This window comes from Protobothrops mucrosquamatus, unplaced genomic scaffold (assembly GCF_001527695.2).
Source record: "Protobothrops mucrosquamatus isolate PMUCROS unplaced genomic scaffold, P.Mucros_1.0 scaffold1390, whole genome shotgun sequence".
NCBI lineage: Eukaryota > Metazoa > Chordata > Lepidosauria > Squamata > Viperidae > Protobothrops > Protobothrops mucrosquamatus.
In genome coordinates this window covers 282,578-300,996 of record NW_015387577.1, presented here as the reverse complement: position 1 = coordinate 300,996, position 18,419 = coordinate 282,578, and the positions used below count along the sequence as shown (strand labels likewise).

General features: G+C 55.9%; 1 protein-coding gene across 1 annotated transcript in view; it reads left to right on the top strand.

Moving 5' to 3' along the window:
- Positions 1-17,857, top strand: part of LOC107292619 (retinoic acid receptor RXR-alpha) — a 28,442-nt gene extending 10,585 nt beyond the window's left edge. The window contains exons 4-9 of the mRNA XM_015821729.1: positions 8,120-8,289; positions 10,557-10,686; positions 12,605-12,737; positions 12,969-13,060; positions 15,826-15,931; positions 17,710-17,857. Of these exons, the coding sequence (XP_015677215.1) occupies positions 8,120-8,289; positions 10,557-10,686; positions 12,605-12,737; positions 12,969-13,060; positions 15,826-15,931; positions 17,710-17,857 (779 nt within the window). The remainder of the gene's footprint in view (positions 1-8,119; positions 8,290-10,556; positions 10,687-12,604; positions 12,738-12,968; positions 13,061-15,825; positions 15,932-17,709) is intronic.
- The last annotated feature ends 562 nt before the right edge of the window (positions 17,858-18,419 follow it).

The window sequence follows — 18,419 nt, the reverse complement described above, 5'->3', positions numbered from 1 at the left end:
CCGCTCAGGCTGCTTGTGGGGACAAGCCCTGGCGGTCCCTGCCTTGGAGGTGTGGGCCGATCATCTGCAGGTGGAGGGGGTGCAGTCTGGCTTTACTTCTGGACCAAAGACCCCAGAAGCAAGAGACATCCCAGGCAGGATAGGAGAGAAATGCCTCTGCCGTTCTCTGGCAACTCCTCCTCTTCAAGATAGTCTACCTCTGCAAGTGGAGGTTCCATCTGGATAGGACCCTTCCTTACCTGCACCAGACTCGGGAAAATAAAACTGTCTGGTAAGCAAGCTATTCTTGAGAGCCATTTTTCATTTCCCTCTTTTCAGATTAATAAAGGTGTCTCACAAGAAGTAGAAATAATGGTAAATAAAAATGCAGCCAATTGTTCAAAAACAAAACTTGTACATGTGGGGGGGTGGTGGTTGATCATAATGCCCCTATGGAGGGGTGGAAGATTGGATGGGTGGGGGTCTCCCTTGCCTCCTTCCCCTTGGTTTGGAAGGAGATGCAGGGAGCAGGTCAGCCCTTCCGGCTTTGGGCTGACCTCTGGGGCCATGGGCAGTGCCCGGACCTCTTCCGGGAAAGGAATGCAACCTCAGGTGCCACCCCATGCACACTGAGGGCTGCCAGCTCCCTCTGAACCCACCCTCCGGGGGTCTCTGCCCTGCGGCCAAGCAGCCCTGGCCATTCAGGATGGGGTGGGGGTGCATGCGGAGAAGCGCTCTTGACCTCCCCTTGTTTGACAGACCTTCTGGGGTTTATTTTAATGAGTTATTTAAGCAGTTGTAAGCCACCAACTTCTTTTAATGGCTTGCAGCCATCTCGTTAGAACATCAGAGGTACAATTACGGCAAAGTTTAAAACAATGAAGCTCTGGGTTTTAAATCAGTTAAATGTTATGTAGTTAAGAGGCTTGGAGAAATAGCTGTGCTCTGGGCATCCTCCCCACGGCTAGCAAAGAAGCAACTTGTTGCAGGCCGAGGCTGCCCAGGGAGAGCGGAAGGCACCGGAGAAGGACGACTGCAGGCACACGAGGACTCGCCAGATGGGCTGAGCCTCCACTCCCCACGGTCTTCTGCTGGCTGGTGCCTGAGTTACCAAAACTGGCTCTTTCTCCTCCAGGTGGGAGCCAGGCGGTTTCTCAGTCAAAGCTGCTCTGGGCTCTCTTGGCACCTGTCCAGGATTCTGCAGGACCAGGAGGTGCCCCAGGCTGCCACCTGGCACTCTGCAGGGGTGGTGTGACCCCACCTGGGCCATATGCAGGTCTAGACCCAGGTTGAAAAGGGTGAGGACAATGGAATTTCTGAGCAGTCGCCTTCTCCGCCAGCCTGGCTAAGTGTGGGATATCGGGCCTGTTTGAATTGGGGCAGGAAACTCTGCTGCCAAGAGCATTAATGTTTGTGGGCAAAGCTTTTAATGAGCCTTTATAGCCAATCCAGACAGGAACCCAGCCTACAGGTAGTAGCATAAACAGATTCTAGAAGCTTCCCCATTGTTGGACTGTGTGATGGACTCGGTAGGAATGGGTCCCGGCCCAAGCTGTGTGTGAAGCAGCACCCAGATTGCTCACAGTTGGGCTCCGATGCCATCTGGGCATCAGCCAGAATCACAAAAGTCATGGTCATCTGCTCAAAAAGTGTCCCTTGGACAGTTCTCCAGGGAAGCCACGTGCCTCCACAGAAGATGTGGCGATTGCCACTATTGTGCCTGCGCATCTCCACCAGTGGCCATATTTAAAAGGGCTGTCTCCTCTTTAAGACACCTTTTCTCAAGGTGAGATGTATTCTGCTCCCTTCCCTTCTTGTCTTCTAGTTCCTGCCATCCTCACTGCTGCTCTCCAAACTTGTTGAGGCCAGAGTGATGGTTTGCGTTTCTCCGGATTCTGTGGCCGGATGGGAAGAGGGGCTCGTTCCCTTCTAGGATCTGAGGCTTTATGTTCTGTGGGGCTTCCAGAAATTGCCTATGAACTGTTCTGTACTCTGTCTTGAGCCCTGGTGATCTGAACTCACGGGAGGTCAAGGGACCCTCCCTGATCAGGTCCCTGAGATGCCTCAGCTGGGATCCTGTTCCTTCCACCCACCCTTCTTAATTTCTCAGGGGAGCACTTATCCTCTCCTCAGAGGAGACTGCCCGCTCTCCCCGCCCTGAGCTGAGGATTCCTGACTTGTTATTTGTTGTTCTTTGGCTGCCTTCCCTGAGTATCTGACACACCAGTATCTGATTCTTTCTCTTCTGAGCTCAACGTATCTCAGAAGCTCATCTTGCTCTCCTGAACAGCATCTGAGAACTGCTGTGGCTTCTGGGCACGAGGTTTCGAAGCCGTTGCCACCCTTCTTCTGCCCTTCCTTGGCAGCTTCCCCTGCTTTGCCTGTCTCTGGTTTCTGCCCTTCTACAAGCACCCAGGGGTGACCGGGGCAGAAGGAACCCAGGACCCAGCACAATCAGCCCTCAGTGGAGAGGCCGGGAGGGGATCCAGAAAAGAATGACAAATCCCTTGGCAAGCTGGAGGAACGGACCTCAAATGTGGCAAAAATGCTAGCGAATGCCATCGTTCTGGAAGCTCAGAATACTGGCATTGGCTGGCATTGGCTGGCATTGTCCCCTCCGATGAGAAAAACACTAATGGATGCCTTTGAGAATGCTGCCGTTTGCTAGCTTTTTCCATCCCAGAGGGGAAAACACTAGCGAGTGCCAGCATTTCTGCCCCTCCAGTGGGGGAAACGTAGCAAATGCCAACGTTCTGAGGATGGCATTTACTAGCATTGTCACCAGATTTGAGGCCCGTTCTCTCAGGGCAGGGTGGGTTTTCTCTCCCTGCGTGGAGCAGAGGGGAAACACACACCCCGGTGCTGCAAGAACAGGCCTTGAATCCAATCCCCCCCCCCGCTTGCAACCTTTCCTTTCCTGCAGGCTTCTTCATCGACTGGGGAAGCCAGCAGAGAAAACTGCAAATGGCGATCACGTGATCGATTGCAGGGCACTTGGGTTGTAAATCAGAATAGTTTGCCAAGCACTTGAAGTGCAGTCATATGACGGGATGGCAAAGTGTTTTACGATGGCCGGAAGTGCTTTAGGGGCCATGAGCCACCTGTTCTTGAGGGTCTTGTAACTGCAGACAGAGAATAAATGAGCAGTCGTAAGTTGCGGACAACCATGAGAAAATAACAGAAAAAAGTGCCTTCTCTTGATTCGATTTAGCCAGGCAAAAAAGTTCTTAGTTTCCCTAGTATACAATTTCTGACCTTGATTAACTATCAGAGCCTTTCTCAGAATTGTAAGGGCCTGCCTCAACCCCAAAACATTAAATATTCTTATCAGTACCTAATCGAGGAAGCCCACTGCAGAAAGATCGGGAGCTGAGCTGAGAAGGCCGATTCTTCTCCTCCGGAATGTGTGTGAACGGTGAACGTAGACTTTGCTCTGCAGAGGACAGCCACACACGTTCCCAGTCCAGGAAATGGTTGTGGCTTCCATGTGGTAGACATTTGTGAAACAGAGAATCCACAGAGAGGCTGAGTTTCTCAATCTGAGAACTCAGAAAGAACCAGAAATGCCCTGGGTTTAAAAGCAGGCAGGCAGGCAGGCTGCAGAGATGCACCCGCCAGGCGTACAGAACTAAGAGCGCAGTCCTGTTCTAGGAATGAGTTTGACGTGACCCATGGCATGCTGTGCACCATGAGAAGAAATACTGGGATGGGATGCGGGGTGGGGGTCTGCTCTTTATGCCAGGCGCTGCCCTCTGGGGGGGGGCAGAAGTCTCCTGCCAGACGTGAAGGCTGTCAGGCGCCATCTCAGTGCTCTGCTACTACGCTTTGAGAGGCTCTTTCTGTGCCAATCCGCCATAAACTCTGGGAACCTGATGGGAGGGGGATCCTGTGGAGTCCAAGCTGAGGCAGGGCTGACAAAGGCCATCCATCAACTGTGTTCCTTTCTTTGCCTGGGCCCAAGCTGGCCCCTATCCTGGAAAAATGAGTTTTATTTGATCTGAAACTAGGACAGGTGCAGGAAACCCCCAGGCTGCCTCCTGTGTTCCCTGGGAGTTGTCCTGCTCCAGCACCGTGACAGGATGCCCACCTTATTTTCCCAGGAATGTTTCCTTTTGGCTTGGGAGGGGCAGGGGGCTGTGGCCAGAGGCGCTTAGCCCCTTCCCCCACCCCATCCTAAGAAAGGCTAAGCCCAGAAACCCACCAGCATTCCTTGAATGTGTTTGCAGCTTCTCCTCAGCCCAGGCCGGCTCCCTGGAATATTCGCCAGGGAACAAAATAGCACTAGCACTTATAGACCCCTTCACACAGTGCTTTGCAGCCCTCTCTAAGCGGTATACAGAGTCAGCATGCTGCCCCCAACAGTCTGGGTCCTCATTTTACCCACCTCGGAAGGACGGAAGCCTGCCTGTAGATAGGACAGAGAGAGAGAGAGAGAGAAAAGGGGGCTTGGGGGGACCAGTCGCCCTACGGCCGCAAAGATTTCATCTGAGAGGAGTAAGGAAGAAGACCACCTTATAAAAAGTGGGCCAGAAATGCCCCCCCGCCCCGACTTTCTCTCTGGGAAAATGTACACGTGCCATGTCTTTGGGTGGTGCTGCCACAGTCAAGAGCAGCAGTTTAATGACTGAAACATGCATCGCAGCGATAGCTGCCTTTCTTCTAATGATGTTTCATTTCCAAATCTCTACTCTATTGCAGGGATGGAGCACCATCCATCCCGACCCACAAGACTCCCTGGAAGGCAGGAGCAACCAGGTACTCCCATTTCAATCTTACTAGACCAGCTGTTAAACAGCAAATCTCTTGGTGTCTCCAGAGGGTGACCTGGAGAGGCCGAGTCCTCCCAGAATCGGCCGAGTCCTTCTCCCTCCGTGGGGGCAGATTCCCTGGCAGGGAAAGGAAAGAAATGCCAGAGAGACTCCCCGGATGGAGGGCCAAATCCCAGAGGAGCTGCAGGGCCAAGAAGAGGCAGGCCCTCGGTGCAGACTGCCCTGCCCAGGGACGCATCAGGGCCAAGAAGCTGTGGCTTGTGGCTGTGGCTTGTGGTGGGCTGGAATGTGCCTCCTTGCAGGGCCAGTTCCACATTGCACCACGTGAGCTTTAATGCACTCGAGACAGTCAGAAGGACTCAAGGCAGCAGGCTGTGGGCTAAGATTCAGGCAGGCCGAGGAAGGGGTTGTGGCTCAGAATCTGCATTAGCCACCACTCTGGCCATTTTCTCCAAGGCAGATGCTGGGTGGAGGATCCTTTGAGCAGCACTTGCGTTGCTAATGCAACAGGGTGCTGACGTGGGAGGATTCGGGTAGACGTTCTTGGTTCACGGGGCCCTTAGCAGTTTCCACACCACACCGTGCAATGCCCGAGGTGTCACAACGAATGCAGTACTTAACAGCTCCCTTTATTAAATAGTGAACTGTTCTGTGGCAGCCCTGAGGATTTGGGAAGGGTGGCATCAGCGATGGTTGCATTCACATCGTTAACCTGACAGGAGTGGGTCTGCAGTTCCTGAGAATAAACAGGCAGGTGTTCTGTGGGTTTTGCCTTAACTAAAGCCTCCATGTGCAAAGGCAGTGTAGCTCAGCATTACAGCGGGGCTGGGAACAGGTGGTGGGCAGCCTCTCCTCCTCTTCATTTCTGCTGAAGCCTTTCTTACTTGGTGTCCTGGGAGGCAGCTGGTGGGCAGGCAGGCCACCATGTGACCCACCCTGAAATCTTCGGCAGCAGCGTCCCTGGCAGCAGTTTCCCCAAAGACGTGGGTGGGTGTGAAGTTCTGGGCTGGGCTTTAGGTCTTCCTTGTGTCTTGGCAGTGAGTGTCACACACACAGAATAGGTCCCACGAAGGAAACGGTGGGCATTCAGAAGGGGGGGGGGCAGAAGGGCCAACAAGGAATGGGTGGCACCAAGAAAGGCACCGGCAGCAGTGCAAGAGTGGGCAGCAAAACTGGGTGCTGCAGAGTTTGGCCAATTCAGGGGACTGAGAGCAAGTTTGTGTTTGTCTTTGTCGGATGGTGGCTGAAAACAGGAGGAGGGGAAAGTGCTGTCTTTTCACCCTGGAGCTGCCTGTTGGGGTCTTGTGGTCTGCTTTAGAGAGAGGAATGCAGAGCAGAGCAAATGAAAAGCGAAGCCGAGGAACAGATCTTCTTACGGTGTTGCACTGGGCCTCCCAGCAGCAGAATCAATGTCTGGACCTCCTTCCAGATTGGGAGCCCCTACCATCTCTCTCAAGCACTGACCCCCGAGGGCTGGGGGTGCCCTCCCCATACGTGTGCGCAGAGGGCTCCGGACCCTTTTGCCCTTTTGCCCTTTGGGACTGCGGGGCTGGCTAAGTGTGGCTGAGCTGCCCTGTGGTGCATTTCCTCTTCCCAGGAGCTGCAGGAGCCAAGAGCGAAAGCCTGGTCAACCCCCCCACCAGGTGGGCAGACGTTGGTCCCCTTCCCTGCTGGCCCCTTAAAGAAAAGAAGTAATTCCAGGAAGGGGAAATTCCATCCCATTTCTCACCAGGGTGTCAGTCTGCCATCCCGTTCCAGATTCTGGACATGCCAGCAAATGCCAGAAGAAATAATACCCAAACAAGCCTCAGTGAATGTCTTGGTACGAAGGAACCAGATTTAGTCAAGTAATTTGAGGGGAGGGCAGAGTCAGGGTGGAAGCAAAGAACGGTGGTTTGCCTTGTTACCGAGAAGAAGGTCCATCCGAAAGCCAGCTGGGTTTCGGCTGCATCAGTGTGCATAGGTGGAGTCCAGGGGAGGCGGGAAGCAGCCCTCCTCGGATCTCCTAGGGCAGCCCTTGGCCACGACCGGAAGGGACCTGAGCTCCTGGAAAGGAAGGCGCCGGATGGATGGGTTAGTCAGTCGTCCCTCTGGGTACAGCTGTTCAGGCCGCTTTGCAGGGCAACTGTGGGCTGCCAACTAAAGCACCAAGATCAGCAAGTCTTTAGAGTTGTACGGTAGCCAAATTTTGCACCATTGCTATGACAGTTAGAAGCCTTTGGAGCTAATTGCTTCCCCGGTGGTGTGTCTAGTGTATGGTTGAATAGGTTTTATTGGCTGCTGTGTGATGTACTGTTGGGCTTCAGTGTGTTTGGTCTGTGACTGTATATTTTAATGAGCTAAACTGACAGCCAAAGGCAGGAGCTCAGCCAGGGCAAATCTCCCGCCTTCACTGCTTCTGGAGGGTCAGTGGGCGCCTCCTCCGCCTCCTCCTCCGCCTCCGCCTCCATCAGGAGCAAACCCACTCATTCTGAATGGAAACAGAGCACGGCTTCACAATGCTTTGAGCCGCCATCAAACTGGGCTCCTGGGGCTGAGCACCGGCAGGGTCAAGCAGTCCAGGCCTGGACAAAGTCAGGGCTCCCCTAGGGCCAGCACCACAGGGGCCAAGCGGGGCCTCGCCCAGGAGAGGTGGGTCCTGCCCCTGGGTGACGCCGGGTGTCCTCAGGCCACTCGCCAAAATGGGAGGGCAGTTCCCAGGCTTGGGGGCCACTTTTTGTCTCCCTGTCCTGCCTGAGGGCCACGAGGCCGAGCCGGGTTTTTCAGTCCAGCCGGGTTGTGCACATGGGGAGCTTCTGGGTGAAATGGGCACGTGAAGCCTTGCAGGGGGTTAAGGTCCCACTTAAAACCATACAACCCCCCCTCCCCCCCAAAAACCCAGGGGAGATTAGCTCAGTTTCGGCTGGCAAAAGGTTTTTAAGGCTGTATGTCCCCTTAAACTCCCCTAAGCCTCAAGATAATCATTTTTATCCCTTTCAATCCCTGCCCCCCAAACAAAAAGATGAGACCACGTAGTCCTCGTTTAGTGACTGCTTCATTCAGCAACTGCTTGCTGTTACAATACTGATGAAAAAATAACTTTTATGACCAGTCCTCCCATTTGCGACCTTTTCAAGTCTGTAAAGCTGACTTTGCAGGAAAGCCGAATTAAGGAAAGGGAGATCGTAAGCACAGCAGCTGTGTTTTTACTTGCCAGCTGCTTTGTTTAACGACTGAGTTGCTGGTCCCAATTATGTCACTAAATGAGGACTACTTGTACATTGCTGCCCACACCCATAGAGCACAATGGTCCGCCTCATTTCCAAGCCCCCTGCCTCGAAAGCTTTCAGCATCCAAATCTAATGGATTGACCCCCCCCTTGGCTCTTCCAGCTGTCCAGGAGGAGCGGCAACGAGGCAAAGACCGCAACGAGAATGAGGTTGAATCCACCAGCAGCGCTCACGAGGACATGCCGGTGGAGAAGATCCTGGAAGCTGAACTGGCGGTGGAGCCCAAGACGGAGACCTACATCGAAGCCAACATGGGCCTGACGCCTAATTCGGTAAGCAAGCGGCCCGTCTAGTCCCTGGATGGCCAGGTGGGAACTCTTGGGTCAAGGGCTCCAGACCCTCCTTTCCTGCTGGAAATGATGTCCTTCCACAAGGCCTTAGATAGCCGTAGCTCTCCTCTCCCTTCTTCCCTTTTTGGGTGGGGTGAAGGAATGGCCAGGACGGTCCAGCCATTCTCTTCCAGCCCCGTCGGAGAAGAGGGGCGTTTGAGAAGGAGCTTCTGGGGTGTCCAGGAAGCACAAACAGCCTTTCCACAACCCCCTCAAAGTCACAGGCAGTGAATGCGGAGGTGGCTGATCCAGATTTCTCCAGGGCCGGAGTGACCCTGCAGAGTCTCTGGGCAGGACTCCCCACTCCCAGGAGCAGTTGGGGCAGTTTGCCCTGGATGGAGGGCAAGAAGCCAGGAAGCGAGAGGGTGGCCAGAGGACCCAAGACATGCTAGAAAGGCTGTTCACCCAGCAGCCTTTCCCTGAGAATTCAGCAGAATTCCCCCAATTTCTCCTCCTCCTTGTTTCTCTGGGGTGAGAAAGGAGTTGTAGGGGAGTAAGCGCTTTCCGCCTTCCACAGACTCCCCGCCAATCCTGCCAAAGGGAGCCTGGCCCACCGCCAGTCTGCCTGTGACTCTCCTGGGCCATCCAGGACTGTTGGCCAGGCACAGAAAACAGTTGCTTCCCTCTGGCACCTGGGCGTGACCGCTGCCTGGGTTCAAAATCCCCAGGGGAGATGAGCACGGCCATGGAGCAGAGGAAGCAGCACCAAAAGAAGGCCCAGCTGCTCCTTGGAGGCGACCCCTGGTCAGGTTCGGGCATCTGCCCGGCTGGGAGGGAAGCCACGGGTGGCCCCCGCAGGGCATGGCGTTCAGTCTGAGATGCTCCTTGGTCAAGCAGCGCCTGAGGACGGGGTGGGTGTGCTGAGAAGGGAATCTGGGGCAGCCGGGTCCTCTGCACGCAGGGAGGTTGGTACCCCAGGGGCTGCCCTTGATTTTGTAGACTCAGGAGAACAACCCATTTCCCCCTGGGCAGCCGCCTTGTGAAGGGGTCTCCCGGTGCCAAGGCTTGCTGGGGGCATGGTGGGTCCTTCCCCAATGACTCCAGAGCTGGCTGGAGTGAGAGGCAAGGGGTGCTGGCCTCAGAGACCCTAGAGGACAAAGCGTGAGAAGACTGCAGCTGGAGACCCCCATCGGCAGGGGGGGAGGTCTCTTGCTTTCCCCCCTCCTCCGATGGCATCGCCTCTTTGTCTGGAGGTGCTCTGGGCTCCCTGGCCGAAGAGTCTGGCCTTGGACCGCTTGGCTGGCCTGGTTAGCTAACACGGGGGGGGGGGGGCTGCCTTGCAAGGGCCTTGGGAGACTCTCCGGCTGAGAGATGAGGAAGGGCAGGGAAGTGGGATCTGCTGCACGGGTCTCTCTGCCGCAGCTCCCCAGGGTGCCCTCTCTGCCCACTGGCTTAGAGCACTGATGGGAGAAGGAACGGGGGGGGGGGGTCTGAAGAGGGGAGCCTTAAGCGCTGCTTGTGAATTTCTCCACCGGAGGCCTCCTGTTGGGGTTGGGTGCCACAGCCTTCGATCCTGGTATCCGGGAACTTCGCCAAAGGGGCTTCTTTGGGGCAGGGGTGTTTCCCGTCGGAGCTGCACATCCTTCTCGCCCCTTTTCCTTCCAGCTCTGCTTCCTTCTCTCTGACTCCCAGCCCCTCAGATGCAGACCTGCTCCCCTTGGCATCTGCCTGGCTTCAGAGCAGCCCCCGAGTCCCTCTGTGCACGGGAATGGCACTGCAGCCCTGGAGGCAGAGGGGGCCACTTCAGCTCCAGACTCCTGCCTCCCCTCCCCCAGGGCCTCCATTGCTCCCTCCTTCAGGAGGCCAGGCTGGATGTGCACCCTTCTCACTCCTTAACGTCTTCGCCAAAGCTGAAAGGATCCAGGTGTGAGAAATGGAAGACAAAACGCTGGCAAGAACTATCTCGTGGGGATCTCACCTCCCCAAGACACCCTGACTGTGCTTGGGGGGGGGAATGGATGTCCCCGCAGCCCAAAAGCAGCAGCAACCAAGGAAGATTAGGAGAAGGGCAGCCCCTTCGCAGAATCCAGGTTTCCAAACCTGCCCACTTGTATTTCAGGGGCAGAAGGGATTGCCAACTGCCCCCTTCAGTGCACGCAGGGCAGGAGAGGCTGCAGGGGGCTTTTGGCCTAAGGAGGGGGCCTGCAGGGGACGGGGAGAGTGGCAGGCCCTCTGACGCCCCACGGGGGGGGGGTCTCTTCTCTTGGCAGCCCAATGACCCGGTCACCAACATCTGCCAAGCGGCAGACAAGCAGCTCTTCACACTGGTGGAGTGGGCCAAGCGGATCCCCCATTTCTCGGAGCTCCCACTGGACGACCAGGTCATCCTGCTCCGAGCCGGTGAGTAGCGAGTCGGCCCGGAGCTGCAGTCTTACCCCAGATGGCAGGGCCAGGACTGGGGCTCAAACAAGAGCAAAGGAGTCTGACATGAGGAGGAATGTCCTGATGGTGCCACCTAAGGAGCCAATTCTTCTTCACCAGAGATACAAAATACAGAATAAGGAGAGTTGGAAGGGACTTTGGAGGTCTTCTAGCCCAACCAAGCGGGAAACCCTGTCCCATTCCAGACAAGCGGCTGTCCAGTCTCTTCCTGAAAACTTCCAGTGATGGTGTACCCACAACTTCTGAATTGTTGCACTGATTAATTGTTCTCATTGGCAGGAAATGTTTCCTTAGTTCTAGTTGAATCTCTTTTTAATGGTCTTCCATCCATTACTTTTTGTCCTGCCCTCAGGTGGACCCCCTCTTCTCTGTGACAGCCCCTCAAGTACTGGAAGAGTATCACGACACCCCAGCCCTTCTCTTGGTTAGACTAGACATAGCCAGATCCTGCAGTCGTTCACCGTATGCTTTAACCTCCATCTTTGTTGCTCTTCTCTGCACTCTTTCTAGAGTCTTGACATCTTTTTTGCATCATGGGGGCCAAACCTAGACACAGCATTCCAGTTTTGGTCACCACGATTGAAAAAAAGAGGTCAAGACTCTAGAAAGAGTGTAGAGAAGAGCAACAAAGATGATACTCAAATAGAGGCTGGATGTCAACCGCCTACAAAACTCTTATCCTGCACTGAACAGAAGGTTGGACTATATGGCCTCTAAAGTCCTCCCAACTCCATGGTTCTGCTCACCACCTGCCTGTTCTCCCCCATCCCCCCAATCCTGCAAGCCCAGGAGGGCTTGGGTGGTAATCAGGATGGAGCAAGAGAGGGAAAAGAACTGTGGTGGTTAATACTAGCAGCCTGTACCGAGGAGGAGAGGGATATTCAGCCCCACGTGCAGAGTGCAGCCTTAGGCAAAGCCCCTCCCACCTGGGAATATGGGAAGCCTCCTAGAAAGGCTGAGGAGCTGAAGTGGCTGAAGCTTCCCAACCGCTTCCTCTGGGGCATCTTGGCAAGCAGGTCCCAGTTCGCACCTCTGGAATCATTCGGGGAGTTCAAATCCTTGTGAGCTGCAACCACAGAAGCTTCTCCCAAAAGTTGTTTATTGCTCTCGAAGGGCTGTTTATTTCCTCCGCACACATATCTGGGGCGGAGAGCGAAGGACCCAGATCCAGCGACTTCCTTTAGACTCCAAATGTGGGGGGAAACTGGCTGTAGCAAGTCAAAGGAGCTGGAAGGGGGCTGGCTGCGGGGGACAGGGCAACAGGTGTGGAGGGTGCAGGTCAAAGTTAGGGTGATCTGGAAAGCTAGGCCTGAGCCCCGCCACCTCGGCCTCTGCCTGCCTGCCTGCCTGCCTGCCTGCCGTTTATCTCGGTTGCGACGGCTACTTGGGCTGGGAATTGCAGCCTTCGCACAGCCAGAATTGCTGATTGGAAAACTCAGGCAGTCTGAGGGTCCTTTTGTGGACTTTGCAGTAGCAGCAAAGAGACCCCCCTCCATCGGCTGCTGCTTTCAAGACTCCCCTTCCCCAAAAGCCCCGTTCGTCAGGGTGGAGCCACCCAGCCTGCCTCGGAAAAGAATTCTGCTTGAACGATTGAGCGGGAAGAAAGAAACTGGTGTCCTGGTCCCCTTTCAGATGGGAGCTGTTCCCACTGTGGGAAAGGCGAGGGTGGCGTCCATGGGTCTCCCAGACCTTCTGGGCATTTACTTCTTTATCCCACTATTGGATCTCAGGTAGAGACTGGCTTGTTATTCAATTTCCTTCTGCCCCAGAGCCAAGATAATTAGTTTCTTCCTGAAATGAAGCTCTGGGGCGCAATGCCCCCCCCCTGCAAGGCTTTGGCTGACTTCTCCACCCCTCCCCCCTTGCTTTTCCCCAGGTTGGAACGAGTTGCTGATCGCCTCCTTCTCCCACCGATCCATCGCGGTCAAAGACGGGATCCTCCTGGCCACAGGCCTCCACGTCCACAGGAACAGTGCCCACAGTGCGGGAGTCGGGGCCATCTTTGACAGGTGAGGAGCAGCGGCTGGTGGGAGGGGCACCCACGGCCTTGCCCGCTCCCCTCTTGTGCCCGGGACCCAGCCGTGGCCTTTGTGGTGAAGGACGAGACCACGACCGGCCCTTGGGATGCCGGAGAGTCCACGAAATGCTCTCAGCCCCCCTGCAGAAGGGGCAGGGAAGGACCGTTGGCTTCAAAGCAAGGCCAACCTAGGCCACTTCCTCTTCTCTTGTGGCACCTGCAGGGTATTGACCGAACTTGTGTCGAAGATGCGAGACATGCAGATGGACAAGACCGAGTTGGGGTGCCTGCGAGCGATCGTCCTCTTCAACCCAGGTAACTGAGCTCCCTCCTCCGCAAGGAAGGACAGGGAAGATTCCCCCACCCACCCACCCACCCTTTGGCCATCTGCCCTTCACCCAACGCAAAACTGGTGCCAGAGCAGGGAGAAGGTGGCAGCCCTTTTCGCTGTGGCTGGGCATCTTCTGTCAGCAGGACAGGCTTTCCTTGCTCCAACTCTCTCCTTGCTGGGAGGAAAGGAGCGTTCGTGAACAAGGAGATCTGAGCAGTTCTTTCCAAGGGCAGCTTGGTGGCCCCACGTCTTCAAGGCGGATACAGGAAGTCCTCGACTAAGAACCCACAACTGGAACTGGCATTGCCATCATCAGTTGGTGTGGTCGTAAAGCGAGACAGCAATCCTGGCACTCCCCATTGTGGTCGTTAACTGAGAATCGCAGGTCATTAAGTGAGTGCCCACCCAGTCCAAGCCATTCCAGGCTCGATCCCTCCTGGCCCCCCGCCTCTGTAAGGAAAGGCACTGCCTCCCGCTGCCTGTCTCCCCCCCCCACTTCTGCCTTTTGGCTTACAGGGCAGCCAGCATGGCTCCGGGGCTGCCTGCCACGTCCTGGGAAGCCTCAGCCGGCCAGCACCCACCCGGCTGCCTTTGCTCCCCGTCCCCTGCCTGCCCTTTTGCCCGTTGGGCCCGGCCGTTGTGGCCCAAGCAGAGGTGCCTCACCGCCCTTGCCGTCTCCTCCTTGGACCAGCTCCTCTGGCAAAGGATTCCTACCCGCGGCTTTGGCACACTCTGCGGCCCTCATCAAGCCCGGCAGCCTTCGGGAGGCTCTGCTTCTGCTTTGGCTGCAGCAGCTGGCACAAAAGGCGAAAGGCTGGCGCAGGGAGTGTGGGGAGAAGGCAGCCGGGGGAAGGAAGGCTGGTTGGCTGGGACGGCGGGGGCTTCCCAGGGCGTGGCAGGCGGCCTAAGAGCCACGCGGTTCTGGGGCTCTTGCTGCCCCACAGGGCAGAGTGCAGGGTGGCCAAAAGGGCCTATTGGCGGGAGGAGGTGGGGCAGTTGAGGCACCCAAGCTGTCGTAAGTGCAGGCAGGCTGCCAAAGGCCCAAATTTTGGTCATGTGATGGGGGGGGCACTGCAACGGCTTGCAACAGGTCATTAGTCCAGTTTTTCAGCATCATCATAACTTCCAGTGGTGACTGAACAAATGACCACAAGGTCAGGGACCACTTGTGAAGGCAAGGTGAGAGTTTGGGGTCCCCACCCCCCGTAAAGCACCTAAGCAGAAATAAGGGTTAAAGTTTGTAATTTTTTCAAAAAGTTTAAATTGCAAGTTGTGAGAGGACCATTCTTGAACTGATTTCATCTGTGAATAACCGTTCCTCTCAAAGACCAGGGGTCCTACTCAAGTGGGCCTAAAGACAGGCTGATCCACTGTTGGTCGCTTGACTCCTTAAGAGTGGAAAGAATAGAAACCAACACACGGAAAATAGGTAGAGACCCCGACTTTTGAGCTCTCACACTTCAGAGGAAGCCTTCAAATATGAGTCTCCAAAATGTAGAGGGGTAGAGCGGGAGGAGGAGGAGGAGGAAGAAGAGCCATTCTTCCCAGAAGCCCCTTTACTGCAGCCTGGAAGTCTTTCAAAGCATCTACATTTTTAAGAGATGTAAAAATCTTAATTAACATCAGCAATGTGCATGTGCTGTTATGGTCAGCTGTAGTAGGAGCAGAAACTGGGTCTTAAGGAGGATCGGGGGGCAGGAGCTGAGTAGCCGGGGCATCGCAGGGTGAGGACTTGGGACGGGGGAAAGGACAGCAGCCTCCTGATATCCAAAAGGATGTTGCAGTGGAAAGAGGCCCAGATTGCTCTACCATTCCCCAGGGCAGGACACTCGATTAGATTACAGGGGGCCAGCTGCGAAGCTTCCTAATAGCAAGAGGGGTTGGAAAGCAGAGTCAGTGCGCAAGAGAAGTAGGACTCCCCAATGCTGGCGGGCTTCAAGTTGAGTCTGGAAGCCCCCCACCTGCCGGGGTGCCCTAATTCCGACTCTTTGGGCTTCTTTTTGATCCTGCAGTCAGACTTAGGGGCGCAGGGAACCTCTCTCGAAGAGGGGCCTTCCACATCCCTGTGGCTGGGCGTGCCCGCATGCCAGGCTGAGGGCTTTCCTCTGCGTTGATCATCCAAGTGCTATTCTGGGTTCAGCTTCAGAGAGCGAGAGCCTCCGGGAGCTTCCATGGAGAGGTGCTGTCACAGCGCATTAAGGCCAGGGGACTTTGCAAAACCAGGCCATTACAGCAGGAGACCTGCAGAAGGACCAGTTTGGCAGACAGCCTGACCGTTCAGCTCCTTGGGCCCTCTTAAGCTTTGGGGGGGGGGGAAATCCTACTGGATGGTCTTTGGGAAGAAAGCTTTTTGTAAGATGAGAGTGTCAGATTAGATAAATGAAAGAAGCATCTGAGAGAGAAACTGAATTTGTCAGGTTATGAAATCCTGACTAATTGTGGAGCAACATGGAGAGGAACGGGATGATGTAGAACCAGATTCCATCAAGATCATTTTGATGTTCTCTCGTGCGATCCCGTCTTGGCTCTCATGTCAGGTTCCCACTCACAAAACTCTCTTGGGCAGCATCAACTTGGTCTTCGGTGCCCGTTGGGGCTGCTGTCATCTCAAAGCAGAGACTGAGTTGTGTCTTACGGCTGCGGTGCCGGTCGCTAGACAGCCTGTGTTCCCTTCAATGGCCCTGGCCTCCTTGGGGGGGTCTTGAACGGTCTCAGGCTTTAAGCCTTCCCTTCCCTCCTTCTCTCGCAGACTCAAAGGGCCTCTCTAACCCTGCTGAGGTTGAAGCACTGCGGGAAAAGGTCTACGCCTCACTGGAGGCCTACTGCAAACAGAAGTACCCTGAGCAGCCAGGGAGGTGAGTCTCTTCTCGCTTGGGGTGCCCTTTGCACAGCCTTCTCATAAGCAGAGAGCTGGGTGCGAAATAACCTTGTGAGCAGGAGGACGGCCAGCGCTTGCTTGGTCTGGCATCAGCTCCCCGAATTCCTCTCGGCTCGCGTTCTGACCACCTCCAGGATCAACTGGGCAGGGCACGGGAATTTCCTGAATCTTGCAAGACGTTCATCTTTCGTGGGTGGTCTTTTTTTTAGCAGAATTCTCCCCTCCCATTTCCTCTGCATGATGAAATCAGAGTAACCTAATGGTAATTAACGACTGAGGCTGGACGGGGGCCAGGATCCCATTGCTGCTCTCCAGACTGGCTGCCTCCCAAGCTGGAGGCGGCTGCTGAGAGACGGTTGACTCCGCTGGCCGAGAGGTTTGCCTTCCGAGCCCCCTGGAGGGCAGGAGCACGACTGGGCCCCCCCAGCTTCTCTAAGGAATTTGTGGCTGGGGAGGGAAGCCCCACGCGCACAGACAGAGAAGGAAAAATCCCCCCCCCCAGCAATGGGTCAGTCTCCTCCCTGGGAGCAGTTTTGCTATGGCCCATCTGGGCCTTGTGGTGCCAGACCTGAGGTGTTTGCTGCTGGGGAGGGGGAGGTGTGTGTGTGGGGCTGTTGGTGGCTGCTTTTCTTGCGAGATGCCCCTCCTGCCCATGACGGGGCCAAAGGAAGCCAGCCAAGCCAACACAGGCCCCTCCGCCTTGCTCTTCCCTGGCCACTCTATGGGGATGTGACCATCGATGCAGCCACCCCGGCCCCCTCCCGAAACACCCACCCGCCCCGTCTTCCTGTTATCTTTCAGCCAAGTGATTCTTAAAAGCTGGTTGTTTCATAGTTAAAATGTTTCTGTACATCTGTCATCTGTTTTAGTTTAAATATGAAGCGTTTGGGCTTGAGGGAAGAGACTGGTAGGGGCTGGGTTTGGATTTTCCTGGCCCTGCGCCCTCCCGCCCGCTCTACTTGCCAGCTCAGCATCTGAAGGAAATGCTAGTCAGGATGCAGCCCTCCCCGTTCTGCCCGCCCCCCCTCCGTAGCCAGGAGTGCAGCAGCCCTCAGCCCTTTGAGCACCCTGGGGAGGACCCCAGACCCCTCGTGGAGGGCCTGAAGGGAAGAGCAATGGGGAAGGAGGGACTGAGAACACCAGAGGGGCTGCTGGAGCCCACAGTCTCTCTCTGCGTGTGCTTGTGTGTTTGTTGTGGCATTTCCTGAATCAAAGGAAGCAGCAGTGAGGTCTGGAAACTGGGGGCCAAGGGCTTGGCCAGGGTGTTCCGGGAAGGGCGCACTGTCTCTCATGCGCCCTGGTGACGGTCGTTTGCACAGCCAGCTCTGCCTGGTCATTCAAGGGCCCTTAGCCGATCGACACAAAGCCAAACCCGTGTCCTGCACTTGGGCCACCCACTGAGCCAGGCACCAGGTTCATGAATAGAAGGGCTGCGAACACCCGGAAGCCCAAACCAACCATCCACATCGTGGCTTACCGGGCAGGCTGGGTCATTCCACAGGCTAAAACTGGGATTGGGGCCCAACTGGCTCCCAGCCACAGGAGCCAGATGAACCACACAATGGGAAAATGGTGGCCGAGGGGCCAGTGCAGCTGATTTTAACATTAAAAAGCCAGCAATAGAATGAAGAAAAGAACCATTAATCGCCAGAGCTGCCTGGCCTTCTTCCGGGAGGCCTGGGCGAAGGAAGGCCGATTTTGCGGGAGGCCCTTGAAAAGTCTCCTTCTGTTGTGACGCCCCTCCCTCTTTTCTAGGTTTGCCAAGCTGCTGCTCCGCCTGCCCGCCCTCCGGTCCATCGGCCTGAAGTGCTTGGAGCACCTCTTCTTCTTCAAGCTCATAGGGGACACGCCCATCGACACCTTCCTGATGGAGATGCTGGAAGCGCCACACCAGATGACTTAAAGGACGCTGGGCCGGGCCAGCTGCTCTCCTCAGCCCAGGGGGCTGCCTGCCACTGGGACCTCCGCTCTGAGACCCGTCCTGCTGCCACCTCCCCCCCACCCCACCGTGGAAGGGAGGCTGCCTGCCCCATCCATCCCCCACCACCCCACCCAGGAATGTTGGCCTGGCTGGCTTGGCCCTTTGCTGCTTCCGCAACCAACCTGCGTCTGAGGACAACCAGCTTTTGCAGGTGGAGAATTGTTCGAAGAGCAACTGCTGCCTGCTTGCACTTGGGGCCCTGCCCCTCCTCCCTCAAGGCTTTGGTTCCCCCCCCCCCCAGGTGCAGAAGGCTGAATTTACTCCAACTCCCTTGAAGGGTTTCCGGATTCTGTGACGCCGTCTTTGTTTAAGAACAAGGGATTGTGGGAAACACGTCATGTGTTGGCAGAGGGCGTACGAGAGGCCGGGAGGGCGGCCAGCTGCCCCTGTAGAGAGATGGCACTTCCTGGGCATGGGCCGGAGCAAGGCTGCCTCCTCAAGCCAGGGGTGGGCAGTGCTACCAGCCAGCCTTTGCGGCCCCTCG